Here is a 22,482-nt window from a genome sequence, read left to right as displayed (position 1 = left end):
CAAATATTCATAATCTTACATGCATAATTTTCATTTAATTATATTAAATAAACTTCAAGTTTATTTCAAATCAAATCGTGTTCCTTCACTTTTTTAAAATGTAATTTATAAGTAATTAAAGAACGCATTCTAATCTTTAAAATCTATAATACAACTAACTATTCAATTGCTTATAATATACTTAAACAAATAACTTGTGTTTTTTTTTTTAATTATTTTTTATTATTAATATTAGATGTGTTTCAGTATAAATCGTGTTCTTTCTTTATTTCTTTATTTTAATCCAATTTTGAAGTTTTGTAACGCTGTCTGTAAAAATTACTGTTCATTATTGACAGTCTAAGAGTTCCACATATCTTGCTTGTTGGGACCTCGGTGATGACGTCATTTTTTCAGCTGGCCGGCCATCTTTATAACGAAGGCCACGGTTTTACCCTCGTGGTGCCTCAGCAAATATCCCCATCTCAGAGAAAATTTTATGAGGGAGATCATTTATGAATACTAAGAATAATAAAGGTCCAAGGATTGATCCCTTTGGCACACCCACATTTATATCATGTTTTGATGTAAGACTATCGAGGACAACCTGGATTTTTCTCTTATCTGAGAAGGATTTGATTATGTTAATATATGTTCAGCAAAACTATAGGATTTTTTATGGGAAGACCATCATGCCAAACCCTGTTAAATGCCTAAGATATGTTGAGCACTACTGACCTAGCTTCTCTTGCCTTATCCAGTGCTTCGTATATACATTTGGAGATTAGTTAGGATATCTGCAGTAGAACAGGCTTGTCTAAATCCATACTGTCGGTCGAATAAAAGTTTATTATCTGTGAGGTAGCGGACTAGTGCTTTAGTGGGTCAGATCTTTCGCCAGAATTCTTGTAAACTGGTACAACAGAAGCCATTTTCCAGCAGTCGGGAAAGCAAGATTCGTTAAGGCATTTGTTGTAAAGCTTGGAGAGAACTGGAGCAATCTCAGCGGAGCCTTTTTTTAGTAGTATAGCAGAGATAAGATCGGGCCCACAAGCCTTTGAGATGTCTAGATTTATTATGGCATCACGAATAAGGGAAGGGGTTATCTATATATATATAAAAGCGAAAATGTGTGTATGTATGTTTGTGTCCGCTAAAAACTTTCGACAGACAGAACAAAAATTAACAAACTTGGTATCATATTGAAGCTCCATCTTTCGCCCGAGAAATATCTAAAAATTGGCCAAAAACGTTCATTTTTTCACCCCGAAATCGACAATTTTCTACAGGGGGGGGGGTCAACAAAAACCATCCTCTCATGACGACGGCCGGTTCTACGCATGCGTCAGATGACGTCATGACCTGATTTAGTTTATATAGTTGAAGAACTGACTAAATTTCATGTACGTCGTGTTAGCTCAGTTGGTTAGGGCGTTGGTTCATTATCTAAACGTTTTGGGTTCGAATCGTGGTGTGAGATGTCTTTTTTTTTTTTTTTTTTTTCGATTTTTTAAATTTAAATATTGAACCAGTGTTATTTAAGCCATTTTTCATGTAGCGTTCGTTTTTCTGTTTTTTTTTTTTTTTTTTTTTTTTTTTTTTTTTTTTTTTTTACTTCGCTTATTCTTAGGTTTTCATTAACACCCCTGACCGACCACACACACCCAAAAACACCCGGGTACCTACCGATTTTTTAAATTTTAATATCGAAATAGGCGTATTTAAGCCATTTTTCACGTGTTTTTTTTTTTTTTTTGGAGGGGGGCTAACGTTCGTTTTTCAGTTTTCTTTTTTGTTTTTTCGATTTTTACATTTAACATCGTTCGTTTGCCTTACGTTAGTTTTTTTTTTTTTTTTTTTTTTTTTCGATGTTTTGATTACCACCCCCCTCGGGTACCCCCCCCCCCGTTTTCTGTTTTCTTTTTTTTACTTCGATTATTCTTAGCTTTTCATTAACAACCACACACACCTCCAAACACTCGGGCAACGCCGGGTACCCCCCTCGCTAGTATATATATATATATATATATATATATATATATATATATATATATATATATATATATATATATATTATCTTAAATCTCAGATGGAAATCTGTTTCTTAAATCAGTTGGTAAGATTAAGCCACCCCGACTTATCACAAAAGGAAAGAACAATAAATAAAAAAATAAAAGCAAAACGACTGAATTGATCAAAAAGGATTGATTTTCATTGAAGTCAAACGAAACCAATTGAAAATAAAATATTGAAATAAACTTATTTTGCTGATTTTTATTTGAGGTTGAAGTCTTAATATAAACAGAAATTATTTGAATAAATGTTTTCTTTAAAGCATTTCTTTTATAATTTTTGTTTTTATTATTCATCTAATGATGTGGAATCAAAAACAGATCTGAAATGGAATTTGTATCAGAATTGTTAAATACGCAGATTTTCTTCCCATCTACACAATAATTGCACTTGTTGCTATCTTAGCACAATCGTAATATAAATACTATAAATGCACATCCCCTGTCAAAAAATGAAGGAGGGATATGCTTCGCCAGTGTTAACACTAATGTTTATATTCATATATATAATACGTCTGGATTGGTGAAGTTGAAAGAAGAAAACGTTTCAAACTAGAATCAATCGATATAGTAAGAAGAAAGGAAAAACAATCTCGTGGAAATAGTGTGAAGGATTTCTCTCCAAAGTTATTTAAGATGGGGGGGGGGTATGATTTGCCATTTGCTTTCTCTCTTCCCCTAAACACTTGAAATGGTTTCATCTAGCAGTTTGTTTGTTTTTTGGGTTTTTTTATTCACCAACTTTTAAGTGATGGGATGGATATTTATATGGATATAAATGAATGCACATTGGATCTTTATTTTAGAATGGAAGATTTTTTAAATCGAAACTTGCATTCGTATATTTTTGAGACCATGTTTTTTTTTTTTTTATAAAATGTTATAATTTTTGTTTTGTAGAAGTCATAGACATAAAAAAAATGTAATTGCACAAGATTAAGTAAAGAAAAGTAGATAACATAAAAGAACCACATCTTGTTTATATATATATATATATATATATATATATATATATATATATATATATACATACACACACACAACACACATACACTAATGGATCACCTATTACCAAAGCCCAGGGGCCACTTAAAGATAAAGGTTAAAGAGATCATTTGTTGAACGTTGAATGTCATTTTTCAAGGATTGAAAGCAACCAAGGAATGCACTGAAAATTTCTTTAGAGGAATTGATTATCCAAGAGGACGGCTCAGCAATTATTTATTTACATTAAACTTGAAGACCTACCAAGTTATAGTCGGCTGGGAAGGAAATTTTTGTTCATGGAAATTGAATTTGATCTTTGGTATGGAGAGAGAAAGGAAAGGAAAGTCCTCTGCGGTGGTCATAGTCAGGCGGATTCTTGCTGCGAATGTTTTACAGAAGGGGAATTGGAGCTACCATGAACATAACATATCTACATAGTAGAGGGAGGTTAACAACATCTCTTCTGTATGAAAGGGGCTGCAGAGGAAAGAATAGATCATCGCCCTCACACTAAATAGTGAAATGTCTTGTATCCTGTCAAGGAAAGAAAGAGTGCTATGAGCAGAATCTACCCAGGTATGAAAACAGCGTCCCATTTTGTTTAATGTTATAATTAAATCTTAAGGGATGGTATGAATTAAAGAATTGCATTAATGACTACTATGCAGAACTTACTTTAAGGTAATGTTCAATTTTGGTAGTTGATGTTTTTTGGGTTTTTTTTCTTTTCTGATATTTAAAAAAAAAAATGTTATTTTGAAACAAATTCCCAACCATTAAAATCGACTTTGAGGTTAAAGTGCGTGTGTGCCTTTTGGAGACTGGGAAAGGGTGGCGGTGGTGGTAATCATTATCAATTCTCCCACACTTGATAGGTTTATCCTCAAACTAGAGCGATAGACTTTTTTTTCAGACGATTGGAAATATCTTTAAATAACTTCTATTGATCGTTTTGTATGTTTTCGAGTTTTTTATTTGTTTTTTTGTTTTTTATTTTAAGACATTCTCATCAAAATAAATTGTATTCGTGAAGAAGATATTTGTTTTGGAAAAACTTCCATGGCTCCCTCTTCTATTATTATGACACGAGGAGGAGTCAGAAGACGATCTTAATTGATTTTTCCACCGATATCAAAGTATTGCTTGACCCCCCCCCCTGAAAAAAAAGTTATCTTCATGAGTTTTTTCTTATTATATAGTCACCATTTATTTTATCAAGGGCCAGAGGCCACAAGAATAAAGGTTAATGGCAGTCAAGTGAGACAACACCATGATTGATGAAGATGAAAATTGGATGTTAATTAGGAACTTGTTTATGTTGAACTTGAAAACAGCCATGTTATAGTCAGCTGGGAAGCAGCTCTGCAGTATTGTTTCACAAATGAACAATTCTGGTGAAAAAAGCTGTTGGTGTAATTTTCATTTAGTTTTAGGCGAAACAGATAGAGTAAGGGGAATTGCTGATAGTAGTTGTAGCTAGTTGGGCGTCTGCCATTAATGCCTTACAGAGGGGGACCATAGAGTGAAGCTAATTCAGACACTTGCGATAGAGCAGAGAATGGCTTGCAACAACTCTTCTTTGAGAAAGAGGTAGCAGGAAAAAGAAAAGGGCATCGCTCACCAGATTCTAAAGTCAGTTTTGTAACCTATCCAGACAAGGAAATGATGCTCCGAGCAGCTCCTCCCCAGATGTAGCAACAGTATTCCATCTTAGAACGTATTTGGCTCCTACAAGTAGAGGATTTCATTGGGAGTGTGATATTTTGGCCAGGATATTTTTGCCTACTTCCAGAGTGCTGGTCCTGGATATGACCTTAAACTATATCCGATGGTGAGGCCCCAGCTTGTGGGCTTTGAGGAGTGTGGAGCCACTCTTTAATTGCCGTTGCTCTCAGGTTCACTCTGATCCGGAGTGGTAGTACCTGTTAGGGTCCCAACTATGGGTTAAATAGAAACTGGATTCGGCATTAAATAACCTGAAAAGGGTTGATATGCCACTAAACAAAAACAACCAACCAATCCAAAGTGCCCCTTTTTGGGGAACTGGATCCCCCCCCACACACACACACATTAAAAACGACCTTGTGTCACATTTGCTTTTGTGGGGAAGCAAATAAATACATACTTTCTGAACCAGTAGAATGATCCAACCCTTCTCCCAGCAACATTTGATGCCAATAAATATTGAAATAATTCAGTTCGGAGCTTATTTGCAATACTGATAAAAGAGAGTATTGCATTATTTTCTAAATCATCCATTTTTTGTTGTGGCTACTGCAATGCTCATAAAAACTTGAATATTGTTGCATTTTGATAGCAAAGAAATAGTTTTAATAGAAATTTTTATTATTGTTAAATGGATAAATTAAAAATCTTCTAGAAAATTTGTTTAAAAGGGCATAACTCTTTGTATCTTAAATTTATCTTCCATGTCAAAAGTAATTTTGAAGAATCATTGATCAGACTTTGGTAAGCGAAAGTGAGACTGGATTTTTTGTTCCAGACTATAATAATAGAAAATCCTCCTTGATTTAAATTAAATTAAATGACTGACATTTTTAAACAGAACGTAATGGTGGATGATTTTTTTTTGTTAAAAATACATCTCACACATTTTCTACTGGATCATTTTGGGAATTTTTGGATTTTATACTAATTTTATCATGGCACCTAAATACATCATGTTTTTACCGGAAATGTGTTGGTTTAAAAGATCACCAATGTAAACAAGCACCTTATTTTTATTAAGAAAATTCAATGTGTTAGCTGTTGAAATCAAACCTTATATGAACAGGTGTAATTTTTGCATGTTTTTTTTTTTTTTGAGAAGGATTAATAGAATTTTACCGAAGTGGGGAGTTGTGCAGCAAGGTATTTGTTCACATTGCAGTTAAATTTATGTTTGCTGTTACAATTGGAGGACAAGCAATCTGAGGAAAGAAGCCATTAGAGTAAAAAGTTTTCCAGTATCTGGAGATTTCTATAGTGAATATTAATTGGGTTGGTTAGGGGCATTTATGTTGAGGGCTACAAGTACAGTCAATTTGTCAAAACACATTCCTTGGAAGTATTTGTAAAACAAGCACAACAACGTAACGTTACAGCTATGGGGATGGAGATTTGTAAAGAGTGCAGGACTTATTAGGTTAGAGATTCTTTTTTTTTTTTTTTACAACCTGTCCAAGAGAGACAGCGGCGGTTGGTGCATCAGCTCAGATGTGGCAACAATACTCCATGCAGAGACGAATGGTGGCTTTATAGAGCTATAGGATATGGGCAGGTGTAAGTTTTCCAATTCATGTTGCTTGTGAAGGTTAGGTTGAGGAATTTGAATGTTGGGCTCTCCAGAAAGGGTGCTATCATCGGTGGTTGGAGCAGTCAAAGTAGGAATACATCAGTTCTGTTACTTTTCATTTGTGTCTTAGTTTTCCAGAAAGTTTCGTGTGGTTTGTTTGGAAGAGATGCTGTATGCTGATCTAGTATTTGCCTGTGAAACGATGGATAATCTACTTATTAAGCTAAAGACTTTGAGAAATGCTATGGAAATGATGATTTATGGTTGTAGTATTGGAAAGTTCCCAGAAAGAGGAAAATTTTCTTACTTAGTTTGTGAAAAGAGTCGAGTGCAATTCAGTTTCTTGTGTTACTTGTAAGAATTGGACACCTGAGAAATTCGGTGGAATTACTGGTAGGTTGATAGAGGATAACCAGTTTGTGTGTAAGACAATGTAAATGAATAAGAACTCGGATATAGAGAAAGTGTATTTGGATGGTGAAGTTATTGAGGTTGTCAAAAAGTTTTGTCATCTTGGTAATCCATTGGAACAGGTGTTAGTGTGAGTGCAAGAATTAGGAGTGGATGGAGTAAGTTCAGGGAATTTTTGTCATTACTAACCAGCAGAGCGTTTTTAAAAGCCATCCAATACATGCCAGCATATGAAGCGGACAGTAAATGATAAAATAGCAACAAATGCTAATTTTTTTAAGAACCCATCATACTTTTCAGTACATTGTCAGTAGCTGATATGAAATTTTTTAATGGGCTAAGTACAAGGAGTGAGTTTTTCAAGGCAAGTTTTATACTAAGTGCATAAACTTTTATTGTGAAAGGCTAGTGGAGTGAGAAAGAGCACGAATCAAAGAACAGTTGGTGACTTTGAATGAATCAGATGAGTATTGTTGCCATTTATATCCCCCGATGTTTTTTTAGCTAGAATTTTTTTTTTTTTTTTTTCTAGAAAGACATTAAGTACATAAGTACATAAGGAGGGACTACGTGACAGTTGCCAACATCCCTAAATTAAAGTGCTTCTGTGAAGCAAACTGGATTTGAACTTGACACACTCAGGTTATCGGTACGTGTTGTTAACCACTTAGCCACTGTCACCTCCCTGTTGGTGGTAGTGCCATTGTTGTAGTATTGTAGTACTTACTCCTACTGCTACCGGCCCTGTCGGTGGGGCATTAGAATAGGCCGACTGCCCCCCTGCAGAGGGTAAAAGTCCCTCAATGGGGGTCCTGGATATGACCTTAAACTATGTCCAGTGGTGAGGCCCCAGCTTGTGGGCTTTGGGGAGTGTGGAGCCACCCTTTAATTACCATTGCTCCCAGGTCCACTCTGACCCGGAGTGGTAGTACCTGTTAGGGTCCCAACTATGGGTTAAATAGAAACTGACGTGAAAACAACAAATATACTCTATTAAAAAAATTTTTCTTCAAAATTTTTGGATTCGGCATTAAATAACCCGAAAAGGGTTGATATGCCGTAAAACAAAAACAAACAACCAACCAACCTACTGCTACAGATGTGTGTGCGGGGGGGGGGGTATGAAAAAACTAATTATATTGTACCATCTCTCAAAAAAATGAAACTACGTGGATGTCAAGTGTAACTTTGAGGACACCTTGGAGGACACCTTGGAGGATGGACTTGTAGGATAGTGAAGTGATAAACTAGTGACCTTTGAAATACTACTTGGTTGATAAAGTGTAAACAAAAATACTCCATTTTCAAAATATCAAGATTACTAATACACAAAGAAAGCATGCCGTTTTTAAATGTTGATTTGAATTATTCATACTACTGTTCTCATAATGAATGTTATTTTCCTAACGTTTCGGTCGATGTAACCTCCGACCTTCTTCAGGTGTATCTTGCTGAACCTTGGAAACCTTTCTGTTGAACTTTGGAATCTGTATGGAATTTCAAACAAAACCTTCCATTAAATCCATGGGTGTAACTTGCTTGTGTTTCGTCAGCGATGATTGGATAGAAGTCTCAAGTAATTGGTAATTGTATGCTTGGTATTATCCGAACTGAACTTTGAATCTTCAGAAGACTCACTTGCAACTGATTATTACTTAGCACTTCTTTCCATTGCATCACGGGCACTTGCATGAAGAAGGCTTGAGATTACATCAAGCGAAACATTGTGAGAATAATATTCAAGATGAGAACGTTAAGACAAATAATACAAATTCTCAATCCTCATCACAAACATTCCAAAACAATTTCTGAGTTAGTTGATGCTGTTGCCTGAGATGCATGCGAAGTTTTTTGCCATAGAATGCACAGTTCTAGCATTAATGTACCCAGCTTCAATAAAGCATATTTTTTATGAGTAGAGCTATGACAACAGCATATTCTTTTTGTTGTTTTGGATCTCGAGTGTGTATGCATTGATATCTTGTATGTTTTTATATGTGGTTCTCAGTTGATTAACTGTGTCTAACTGTATCAGATATATACTCGAGTCAAAACAATGAAAAGAATATTCTGTTGTCATAGCCCTACTTATAGGCCCTAATTTTAGGATCTCATATGTTAGTATGTATTCCAGAGTTTGAAAAGCTTCATCTAAAGTTACATTGGCTGAAACTTTGGTAATATAACTACCAAGATGAGAGTAGTTCGAATAATACAAATTATCGATCTTCATCTTAAAAAATTCCAAAATTGTATTAATATGTAGACATTTTTTTTTTTAACTAGGTGGGGGGGGGGTAGTAAAATATGCTTTAAAATATATTTTAATTCATGCAGATTTCGTATTTATTATTAGAGATAATTTTTTATTGAATATTTTATATACAGTGGCACCAAAAAGAAAGTCCACACTTGTCATTTTTTCAAAAACTGCAAATTTAAGCTAAATTGAATATACCTGTTGAAATAACCTATATCTCATTTGATTCGCCTTTTATTCCTTTATAATCTTACCTGTTCATATTTGACTTTTAATTGAAGTATTCTAGTGTTTGCCTCAATTTAAAAAACTAACTTCAAATCGAGAAGGCAAAAAGAAACTCTGCGCAATAGAAACTTGTTATTTTAATATAACTTTCAAACATTAATGCAACACAAATACAACAGGAACACAATGAACTAGTTAATATGTAGTAGCATAACCTTTCTGCAATTTGACAGCCTGAAATCTTTTGGGCTTTCCTTGAATTAGTCTGTGGCAATACTCCAGTAAAAGACCATTCCCACTTCTCTTTAATTTTTGTCCAAAGTTCTTCCAGGTTTGAAATTTTATCATTGTGTAGCTGTTGCTTGATATAATGCCATAAGTTTTTGAGAAGATTGAGGTCTGAAGATTGTGCAGGCCTATCCAAACACGGAATATCATGCTCTTCAAGGAACCTCTTGACATTGCCAGCTGTGTGAATGGGAGCATTATCTTGCATGAAGATGGGATTATCATCCAAATTCCGGCCAAAGTACGGTAACAAATGCTCAGTCAACATATTAATGTACTTGGTCGAATTAATTCTACCTTGCAAGCGAACTGGACTATTGGCACTAATAACGCTTCACACCAAAACTGAACCTCCAACATCTTGCAGCATTAAAACTGCACCTAGGATTAAATTCTTCACATTTCATTTGACGAGCGTACTGTCTACCATCACTATACCTAGCTTAGTGAACTTGCTTTCATCGCTAAAAGTCATTTTCAACCAATATGAAGAGTTATGATCTTCATTACCTCTGCTGAAGTCCAGATGGCGCTTTCTCTTCTTTACAGAAATCATTGGCTTGTGTCTTGCAACACAGCCTCACAAATTAAATTCCTTCAATCTGTTCTTCTCTGTAGAAAGAGAGCACTACTTAACAAGATTACACCATAGTTGAATTTGGAGAGCCATTTTAAATCTGTTTCTGACACTGCGGATCTTGATACCATTGTCTTCCCCGTAAGAAGTAACTCTAGGACAACCAGATTTAGAGGTATCGCAAACATTGCCTGTGTTTTGGTATTTTTGCGCAGTCATTCGTACCATTTTCTCAGCACATTTCAATCTGTGGCCAATTTCTCGATTGGATAAACCAGAATGGTGGAGATTAATGAGCTCCTGACTATCGCTAAGAGAAAGTCGAGGCATATAGATTAAATATTATGTTGTATAACCTGAAACAACAATTACAATTAGAGATATTTTGTTGTCTAAAAGGTGGATATTTTAAGCTGGTTTTAAGCTCATTTGTTGCTGCGAAGTTTCTTTTTGGCTTCTCGATTGGAAGTTAATTTTTTTTAAATAATGTGAACACTAAGATACTTCAATTAAGTGTTGTAATATTTTTGATTCATAATGGGGTATGATCCCACACAGTCGGGCAATTCTATTTATAAACGGTGCTGCTATGAACTGACGAATCGAATTAATTCATGTTCTGCTACCAACCAATCAGAAACCAGAATTGCTCCATAAATATTAAACCTTTTCTGTAGCAATTTCGCATGTTTTTTCCGTCTCAACACGGTAAGAATATTTTGCTCTGTGGAACTGTCTACTGCAAACCAGTCACCTCTCAGGACTTGTATGTAACAACGAACCATCGGAAACTGTTCTGTCTACTGCAAACCAGTCCCCTCTCAAGACTTGTTTAGAACAACGAACATCGTAAACTGTTCTGAAACTAAACATGGCTTACACTTCTAGAGGTTATGGGCCCAGCATGCGTCTTTATTTCGATGGATCCGAATCAAAATTTGAATTGTGGCAAGTTAAATTTCTAGGATATCTACGAATCCAAAAGCTACACAAAGTACTTCAAACACAACCTGAAAACAGAAACGACCCCGATTTCATTGAAGAGAACGCAACTGTCTTTGCGGAATTAATACAGTGTTTAGATGACTGAAGTCTGTCACTAGTAATGAGAGAAGCCCTGGAGGATGGTTGCAAAGCATTGAACATATTGAGAAAGCATTATTTATCGAAAGGAAAACCCAAAATTATTTCTTTATATACTGAACTGACCTCTCTAAAACGAATGGAAGCCGAAACTATTACTGATTATATTATAAGAGTCGAAACGACTGCAAATTCTTTAAAAATGTCTGGTGAAGTTATAAGTGACAGTCTGTTAATTTCCATGGTCCTTAAGGGATTACTGAGTGATTTCAAGCCATTTACCACCATGATAACCCAGAAGGAAAAACCGATGACTTTTAGCCAATTCAAGGTAGCATTCAGAAGTTACAAAGAAACTGAAAAAAATGATCACAGAAAAAAACGAATCCACAAATATGAAATTTAAAAATACACACATAAAAACACCAAAATTAAATTATACCCATGCCAGGAATAAAAAACGCAAATTTGCCAAAAACAAATTTTCTCCTAAGAAAAGTACAAAAATTATTTGTTATAATTGTGGACGACCTAATCACAAGTTTCCAATGTAGAAACAGGACTCAAAATGGCGACTGGACGTATGCACTTATGGCGGCAGCCTATATACGCAACACGTATTTTAACAAAACACTATCTAAAACTCCATATGAATATTTCTGGGGTAAAAAAACAAATTTAAGCAGAATGCATATATTTGGTTTAACTTGCTTCGCATATATAGATAAAGAGTAAATTGAATATTAAAGCCGACAGAGGTATATTTCTTGGATACGATAAAAACAGTCCAGCCAATTTAGTATTTTTTCCAGAGAAAAATAAAATAAAAAGAATCTGATGTGTAAAATTCACAGACCCGTTTAATTTTACAGACGAAAACCCGTCATATGAAGATGAAATTATATTTCCTCAAATAATTAAAACAAACAAAGACAATAAAAATGACGGAGACAAGAGTACCAATGATGATGATAAAGTCGAAAGATATCCCAAAAGAAATAGAAGGCGACCCAATATTTTTTGTGGTCAACAATATAAAAGATTATCAAACCGACTATTGCTATTCAATGGAAAATGCGCCAAAAAGCTTTAACGAAGAAATTAATTCAGAACATTGTGATGAATGGAAAATTACCATGAAAAAAGAAATAGATGCCTTAATCGAAAATGATGCCTATACGGTAGTGCCTCTCCCAAAAGATAAACATGTTATTTCTACAAGATGGGTCTTTACAAAAAAGACTACAACATCAGCTACATTTGTTGCTAAAGGGGACTTTCAGATTTACGGTATAGAATATTTTTCTACGTTTTCACCGACCACAAACCTAACGGCAATCAGAATTTTATTACAAATCGCATCGCAATATGACCTAAACATCCATCAAATGGACATAAAAAATGCTTATTTGAATGCCCCAATAGACTGTGAAATTTATATTACCCCTCCAGAGGGATTTATAATGAAAAATAAAAATAGCGTGTGGCGACTTAACAAGTCATTATATGGTCTAAAGCAGAGTGCTCAGTGTTGGAATACAGTATTTCATGATTATATTATTAAACAACAATTCAGACAATGCACTGTAGACCCCTGTTTATATACCCAACACAAAGACGATAAACTACTGATTTTGGTTTTGTGGGTCGATGATATTTTAATCGCATCAAATTGTGACATAATGTTAACCGATGTTAAGAACAAATTAAGTAAAAGATCCAAAATGACCGATCTTGACAAAATATCCTGGTTTTTGGGGATAGAATTTACTCAAAGCAAAGGACTTATGATGAATCAATTGAAATATATCGACAAAATACTATTAAAATTTGGAATGGGAGAGTGCAAGAAACACTCTACACTGGTCGAAAATGATATTAATAAAAATATACACACAGAATCTGAAATAATAAATGATAAACAATACCGTGAAATTATAGGTAGTCTTGTATATTTAATGACTGCGACCAGACCCGACATATGCTATACAGTAACAAAACTGTCACAAAAATTATCATGACCAACAATGAAGGATTTAAACAGAGCTAAACAAGTCCTGCGTTATTTAAAAGGAACTAAAGAACAGAAGTTAGTATTTAGAAAATCAAAAAATATTACAACATCCCCCCCCCCTATTTTTTATAACGGGGAAGTCCCTTGTGTTTGTTCTGCTCAAAAATATATATATATTTTTATATTTAATACATAACAAAAATTAGAAATCATTTGGATCTTAAAATTTTAGCATGTAAAAAGACGCCATTTTTAATTGTGTTCAAATGTCAAAACAGATATATATATGTGTACAGAGAAGAGAAATAAAAGAAATGGAAGGTATTTTAACCTTAAAAAGGGGTGGGGTGTGAAAAAGAAACTATTTCTTAAATTTAATTATGCACTTTTGTAAAAAAAGGAAAGAAAAAACGCATACATATAAATAGATATACATAAAAATAAGCATACAGGCAATATGTACCCGTTTAAAGAGTTTTTTGTTGTTTTTTTCTTTTTGTTAATTAAAACAGTGCAAAAAAATAGGACATTTTTGAAAAATAAGAAAGAAAACTAATGTGCACAAAAAAATAAATAAAAGTCAATTGTAATTTCTGTGCACCTTAAAATAAGCATGCAAAAAGTATTTTCTCGAAAAGTAAAATTACAAAGAAGAGGTTTTTAAAAAAAGTGACTTTTTAAAAAAAATTTTTTTTTTTTGTTTTATTTCAGCAAAAGTATTAGTTACGCATTAGTAGGTTAAATTGTTAATACAAATAAAATGGATACAGTTTAACGTCTTGTCCAGGACTATTTTTATTTTTTTGATATATAGAAATTTATATACATACAGGGCCGTGAAAAAAAGAAGAAAAAAAAATTATTCAGTCGAATCCCCCAACAAATTTTGAGAAAAAACGCTTTAACTTTATTCTTGTTGCGAGTTTCATGAATACATCAGCGATATTTTGTTCTGATGATATGTAATTCAAAATAATGGATTCCTTTTTCACCTCTTTTTTTATGAAATGGTATTTTATATCTATATGCTTAGATCTTTGGTTGATTATCGTGTTCTGTGCTAAGACTATACTGGCTTGATTATCACAATTACTACGTTTAGTTAATTTTGGCTCTAAAATAGTCTTTAGGATATTTTTAAGGTAAAGTGCTTCCTGGGTTGTGTGTGTGATCGCGATAAATTCTGCTTCACACATAGAGAGATATACAATCTGTTGCTTTTTAGATTTCCATGAAATAATAGGCCCATTTTCTGAGAGTCTGAAACAATATCCAGATATACTTTTTCAATCTTCGTCCTTTCCCCAATCTGAATCCGAAAATCAAATATGAACAGGTAAAATTATAGAGGAATAAAAGACAAATCAAATGAGGTATAAGTTGTTTAAACAGTTACATTCAATTTAGCTTTAATTTGCGGTTTTTGGAGAAAAAAAAAAATTGCAGACTTTTTTGGCGCCACTACATATATACTAGTAGGCCACCCAATGTTGTCCGATCATAAGATTGGCTTAAATATAGCTTAATTCATGCAGATTACATATTTATTATAGAGACAATTCTCTATTGATTATTATATTGAATCTAATATGTGAGATCCAAACTAAAAATATATATATAAATATATCTAGATTGATGCAAAAATAATGTCGTTTTTTATTAGATATATACGTAAAAAAATGACATTATTTTTGCACCAATCTAATATATATGACTTGAGTACCATCAGCTTGAATCGAAACCAAAACCTACAACACTCCACCCTCATTCCTTAGCCTCTGAGCCACGCCCATATGCATATATTTATGTATACATAAATTCACCTATCATTTCTTTTTTAAAAGATGTAATCACCCGATCAGCAAAGACAATATTCAAGCAATCAAGCAGATATATATATATATATATATATATATATATATATATATATATATATAAAATCACCTGTCATCCCATATTTTTAAAGATAGAATCGCCCAATTATTAAAGACAAGATGCAATCAAGAAAGCAAACAAGCAAGGTCCATAGTGTTATATAGTATTGATTTCAAAAATTAAAAAAAAATATGACTTTGGTACCATAAGCTAGAATTGAAACCAAAACATTTAGTGCCCCAGTCGCGTTCTCTACCATTTGTGCTATTGACAGATAAGAAAGATTTAAAATTAAACCACTTCAAGCTATGAATGAATTTGCACATGTGCAAAAGCAGTAGAAATATGTTGGCAAGTTGAAATGAACATTTTGCATTTCAACTTGCCGACATATTTTTGTGTTATTTAAACAAAGATTTTGCTCGTTATAAGCCACCCTTGGTGTATAATTACTATTTCCTGTTAATTTCAGTAATATGTGACTATTAGTTTATTGGTTAAATATCTTCGCACACACGTATACATTTACTGTTTTATTTATATAGATGGATAATCATTTATGCTCATAAATGAAAAAATATTTCCTGTTTTATTTTTCAGGCTGGGTTTGATAGCTGTACAAGAAATTTCAGATATTGAAGCTCTTGAAAAGGTAAGAACTGTTACAATATTTGTTAGCATTATTTGCATGTCTAAAGAATTGGGCATACTTAATCTGCTAGTGTGGCAAAGAATTAATCAAGAAAGTCAGGTATTTTTTTTTTTTTTCATAACAGAAGAAAAAAATGCCAGTATATGGATGACATTTTGTAAAAAAATAGAAAAAGTTTTCAGTTTTTACAAGTTTCATGTTTGGTTTTATAATTTTCACTTTGATGTTTCTGAATTTTTGAGATGATGATTGATTATTCATATTATTTGGATTCATCAGACTACTGTTCTCATCTCTAGTGTGATTTTCTTGATATTTTGGTCGATATTATTTATAATCTATATATATAAAAGCGAAAATGTATGTATGTATTATGTATGTGTGTTTGTATGTCTCGCAAAAACTTTCGACATGGGTCACGGATTTTCGACAGATAGGTATCATTTTAAAGTTCCAACCTTCGCCCAACAAATATCGAAAAATTGGCCAAAAACATTAATTCCTTCACCCTAAAATCATCAGTTTTGTACAGGGAGGGGTGCCGAAAAAATTGTTCCTTCATTTTCTCTGCTCCTGCTCCTGCTACTACGACAATAACGTCATGTTTGATCTAGAAAACGTTCACGTTAGTTTCAACCACCTGCAAGTGTTTTTAAAGTTTTAATTTTATCTGTAATTAAGTGTATGTCTCTTGTGCGTAAGAGTAATGTGTCGGGCATTTTTTTTCCGCCTTAGCCTCAATGTTTTGGGTTCGAGCCTGTCTTTCTACCTAACTTTTTTTCCTCTTTTACACCTTTTATTTTCGTTTTTTTTATGTTTGTTCGCTGTTTTGCTTTGTATTGGTCTTTTTCAATATTTCTTAACATCATGTTTTTTTGTATGATATTAAAACAGGGTCACCCTCTCCTACATCCCCCCCAAAACACCTGGGCAACGCCGGGTACCCCCGCTAGTTAATTATAAATAATAGATAATATATACAGGAATAAGTAAAAACAATAATGTGTGTGTGTGTGTGTATATATATATATATATATATATATATATATATATATATATATATATATATATATATATAGCAATCATAAGTAGTAATAAATAGTAATATTTACGGCTAGAAATAAAAATAGGTTTAAGGCTCCTAAAATTTGTACCAAAATTTTCCACAAGGACACATGGTGCAGTGGTTAGAGTACTTGGAAAAATCAATTGTAAAAGTAATATTCTCCTGAGGGTTGAATGTTCAATTCTCAGTGTGGGCAACCGAAAAATACAATTGCAAATTACTTAGGGCTTCTATTCTGCCATGGCTGACAGAACGAGAGCATGCTGCCCCCGTGAAGTTAATAGAATTTCGTTCGAAGTTCCATCCAAATTCTCAGCTTTCTCCAGAGATATTCCTGAGTTCGACAAGATAGATCAGAAGAAGGTCGGAGGTTACATCGATTGAAACGTGAAAATTTTCACTTTGAGTGTGCAAATTGAAAAATATTTTGATCACCAGTGTTTGGCAGAGTTTTGCAAGAACTTGTCCTCAGTAAAGTGGTGCACCTCACATTTGAACTTGTGGGTGTACACTTGTTGTTTCGTCCGAATTTCATCATAGTATCAAGCATGTGGTCTTATTTACTTTTGTAATAAAAAGAATTTTCCTTCCAAACAAAATCACAAACCAATTTTAAAACCAGTAACTATATTTTATTTTGAGAAATTACAGTGGTATTTGGTTTCTCCACTGAATGATAGATTTGGAAATCACTATGTCTTCCAATTGAACACAAAGAGTCCGTCTGTTCAAATCCATCTGTCTGAGATCTACAGAAACACAACTGACCCCCTAAATATAGATATCATATATTGGACCACACTATCAGACCACTCTAGATTAATCAGTTGTTAATCTATGAACATAAAAACTGACAATCGCAACTCAAATAATGATTTTTATTTTTAGTTTACAATGATCCGTTATTTTTCTATTAAATAACAGACTAGCAATCAGAACAAGCATCTCTTTCAACTGAACACAAACAGGCTTTAAAAGTCTGTCTTGCAGGCTAATGGAGACCAAGCTAATCTCTTTTGCTCGTTTTGCTGGATTATATACAGATATCCGGTCATTTGGATTATACCACACATCAAGATCCCTTGAGAATTATCAGCTGTTCAATCTATGGGCTTAAAAACCTACTGACTAGGGTGTCTATTTTCTGGAGTGGATAATGTGTAAAATTCCAAGTGGTTTGCTTTCTCAGCATAAAATTTTGCCTGAAAGATACAATTACGTTTCCTAGAGGAGAAATAAAATTCTGGGTGGTCAAACTCTTTTGCTCGTTTTGCTGGATTATATACAGATATCCGGTCATTTGGATTATACCACACATCAAGATCCCTTGAGAATTATCAGCTGTTCAATCTATGGACTTAAAAACCTACTGACTAGGGTGTCTATTTTCTGGAGTGGATAATGTGTAAAATTCCAAGTGGTTTGCTTTCTCAGCATAAAATTTTGCCTGAAAGATACAATTACGTTTCCTAGAGGAGAAATAAAATTCTGGGTGGTCAAACTCTTTTGCTCGTTTTGCTGGATTATATACAGATATCCGGTCATTTGGATTATACCACACATCAAGATCCCTTGAGAATTATCAGCTGTTCAATCTATGGACTTAAAAACCTACTGACTAGGGTGTCTATTTTCTGGAGTGGATAATGTGTAAAATTCCAAGTGGTTTGCTTTCTCAGCATAAAATTTTGCCTGAAAGATACAATTACGTTTCCTAGAGGAGAAATAAAATTCTGGGTGGTCAAACTCTGAGAGAGACATCTTTCCTGTCAAGAGCTTGTCATCTGTATCTACACCATTGTGCGTGTTTTTTGAGGATTGATCTCCCTTCAAATGAATCAGCATGTTCTACACTTTCTTAGGACTGGATTTATTCTGTTAGCATTGGTTTCCTCAATTCTTCCTGTAAATCAGTTATTCACTGTGGTATCACATGCTAACACAAGCACGTTATTCTTTGTTGGAAATTGTTTTTGTTACATATTACTTAGCTGTAATTTCTGTTGATATAAAGTTACGTATACATGTTTATATATCTATATGTACAGGATTTACTCATAAACTGTTTAACCGATTGTTATGGATTTTTGAACTAGCATAAATGGGAGTAAGGTGGGCTATATTTAATTTAATTTTATGCAAAGAGAACAAAGGTGAAAGCCTTTCGTCAAAATTCAAATACCTCAGATTTTTGTAAAATTTTAACAATAAGTATTAGGTATCTGTTGATTTTCTTTGGAATATTTTAAGGGTTTATCTCAATGTGGGGGGGTATAATCTCAAATTTGTAAATTCATATATTTTAGGTTTGTATTAAATTTGATTCAGTGTTATTAGGTACCAGTTAAACAAGATTTCTTGCATTTCAATTTCTTTTTAAGCCTTAAATTTTAGATATTTTCTAACTCAAAATCATCTAGTAGATTTTGATCAAAATTCGAATAAGGATTCTAGAAATAAAGTTTATTATATCTTGATTTTAAATTTCTTAAGAGGATAAAAAAAAAAGTGATGCAAAACTGTTCCATTCAGGGAATGAATGTATGGAATATTCTTCGAATGTTTATAGAGTATATATCTATATGATTTGCTAAATACAGAAGATCTCTATCTACTTCTCTACAAAAGACACTTTGTCTGAGTTCGTTCCCTATGTACTTCGAAATATCTGGGTTGACATTTTTAAAATTTAGAAGTTGGTGAGGGTAAAATGCCATATTGAACAATTGTTTTGATTGGAAAAGATTATTTTAATGACAAGAAGTATTCAGGTCTGATAGTTCTGAGTGATCATGTCAAAAAGGAATCAGTCTGAAGTCATAAAACCTTGAAATCTTCCAAAAATTGGTGCTCAACATACACAAAGAAGAACTGGCCAGTGCAGAAGGAACTGATGCCTTGCAAAGAAAGGAATATCATCAACGATCTGCTGGTCGACAGACAGAATACTCTTCCCACTGTTGCACATCAAGCTTGACTTATTCAAGCAGTTCACCAAAACTCTGAGCAAGGATGATGGCTGCTTCACTTGTGCCAGGCTTTTCCAGGATTGGTTATGGAGAAGTTGAAACCTGACATCTTTGATGATTCTCGGATCCGGCAGCTCATCAGCGATCCAGAATTCCAAAACTCAAACAAAGTGGAACTGGAAGCGGGGAAGGCATTGTTCTGGTAATGAAGATATTTCTTAGCAACAATAAGGTCAGAAACTATGCAGAACTTGTCAACATGCTGACTGTTTTCAGAAACCTGGGCTGCAACAGATGCATTACGTATTTTTACATATGGACCGGTTTCCTCAGAACCTGGGTTCAGTGAGTGACAAGCAGAGGAAAATATTCCATGAGGACCTGAAAGAGATGGAAACCAGGTATCATGATCACTATTGTTGGAATCTGAAAAGAGATCTCTGTGTCACCAAGTTTGAAGAAATGGAGGTTCAAGCCCTGAAGTTTGAACAATGGTGAAGCAACATGCAATTTATGTGTACTTACTTTTCTCATTGCCCACCATTCAGTTTACAGTAATCGATGTTTTTATCAAGTAATCAATATATGTTGTTGGCAAAACATTTTTTGATTAAAAAAAAAACATTTGGGATGATATGTGTTGACAAAAATCAGCTAATAATGCCACAAAAATGTAATCGATTTTGGCACAACATCTGATTTTTTTTTTTTTTTTTCAAATCAACTTAGCACAAAAACCTAACTTGAAGGAGAGACACGGATGCCATTTCTTGATTCAGCAGTGCAAATATACACTAAATCAGTTGTAGAAATGTGGACAATATTTAATCAGATTTTTTTATTATAATTGAAAAAATCTGATTAAAGAAAGAACTGCCTGATTTTGCCCTAAGTTAGCACCCTTATACAACCTAACATCACAAATGTATTTGAGAATTTTTATCACTGTACAAGCAGAAGAGCCTAGCATATAAAATCAACAGACGGTTCTTTGATAAAACAGGGGTGCGTTCAAAATGAATATTTCTGTTTTGAGTACATTTGAACAATGATACTTAACTTTTGCATTTTAAAGTTTAATTCAAGTCATTATAAAAAATAATTTTATAAAATCAACAGTAGATTCTCTACAGTGCAATGTAGACTCAAATGTATTATGAATAAACTCATTGCAGGAAGGCAAGTGAAGTTTCTTCTCGGTGCGCTGTGGTGGGTCCCCAACTAGACCAGGTAATCAATGATTGAAAAGTGACTGTTTCACTGATTTCGATAACAATAAAAGTATTTGAAGTGTGGAATATTCATTGATCCTCATTTAATCCCAGGCAACGTTGGGTTTCCCTGCTAGTGATTGATACGGTTTAGCCCAGGTTGAGTTATGGGGCCATATTGAAGAACAGTTTCCAATTGGTTAGTTTAGCATGGAAAGAATTGAAGATGTCCCAGTTACAGACTGTAGTAATAAGAATACTGCAAGCATCTTAACTCCATGGAACATGGATACTGCCAAGTCTGCAAAGAAGATAGGCTCCCTCTATTGGGCTAGAAAATTTTCACACCTGCCATTATCCTATAAAGCCTATAAATTCACCCATGCATAAAGTCTTGTTGCCACATTTGGGCAGGTACAACAACCATTAGTCTCTTCCTCTTAGACAGGGTGCAAAAAGAAACAAGTTATTAACCTAATAGGTTCTGCACTGTACACCATGCTCCAGCATCTGCCTCATCACATCAATGCCATTTTGTATCCATGCACTTGTTTTACAAGTAATTTACAAAATGTTTTCTGACGAACTTACTGCACTGTAAACCCTGCCTCCTCAACATAAATATCCCCACTTAACCACTTTATTATAAAGATTCCAAGCCATTTCCTACCTGCTCTATTTCCCCCAACTACTAGCATGCAGAAATTGAAATATAATGTGAACAAACTCCTCACTTAAGATGTCCCTTATAAATCTGGTTTCTAATCTCAACGTTCCCTTATCTTATTGACAATATGCATTGTTTCAGGTGAATGAAAGTAAAAAAAAAAATTCAATAGTATCCTCTCAAAGCGTCTTTTGTAGAGGATGTTTGGCATAGAAATATGGCTGCTTTCAGTGTTGTAAGATCTAGAAAGTAGACTATATTGATGGCAGAAATCTCACAATGCTGCATGTTTATTTGTGCTTCTTGCATGAACAGAAGATTCATCACAGAAGAACAAGAATGTTTGTACTATGACTGTGCAATGTTATGAAGCAACATGCATTGTTTTAACTTGGGTTGTTTCTAGGCGGATCTGAGGTCAAAATAAAAAGAACAAAGAATTACTTGGGGAGGGGGGGGGGGGTGAACAAAATGAAAACATTCCTTGTCCATGACGTAAATAGATCAAAACGCTTGATAAACAAAAGAATGTATTTACTCAAGGAAGCTGTGATCAGGAATCGGCCATCTATGACGAAATTGACCTCAGATGACATAGGCAAATGTTATTTAACAAATTCGCTATTTGTGCTGAGAAAGAAGAGAATCTGATAGACATAGGGAGACATAGAGAAGAACAGTTGGTGTGATCAATTGTGCAAGTCCAAAACTCATTTGCTATTTTGTCAACAAAATTAACTAAGAAATAAAAGCACCCCTTTTTATTAACTAGATAAAGTATATAACTGGGTTTCATAGCCATCCTGTCGACGCGACCACAAAATTGTTGACTACATGCAGAGAGGTAC

General features: G+C 33.9%; 1 protein-coding gene across 2 annotated transcripts in view; it reads left to right on the top strand.

Moving 5' to 3' along the window:
• Positions 1-22,482, top strand: part of LOC145292841 (endonuclease/exonuclease/phosphatase family domain-containing protein 1-like) — a 230,395-nt gene that overhangs the window by 175,037 nt on the left and 32,876 nt on the right. For both annotated transcript variants that reach the window (XM_080138899.1, XM_080138891.1), the window contains one exon: positions 15,670-15,721. In XM_080138899.1, coding sequence (XP_079995025.1) covers positions 15,670-15,721 — 52 coding nt within the window. The remainder of the gene's footprint in view (positions 1-15,669; positions 15,722-22,482) is intronic.

This window comes from Euprymna scolopes, chromosome 2, assembly GCF_053919585.1.
Source record: "Euprymna scolopes isolate OS-2025 chromosome 2, ASM5391958v1, whole genome shotgun sequence".
In the NCBI taxonomy this organism is placed as follows: Eukaryota; Metazoa; Mollusca; class Cephalopoda; order Sepiida; family Sepiolidae; genus Euprymna; species Euprymna scolopes.
This window is presented reverse-complemented; position numbering and strand designations above follow the sequence as displayed.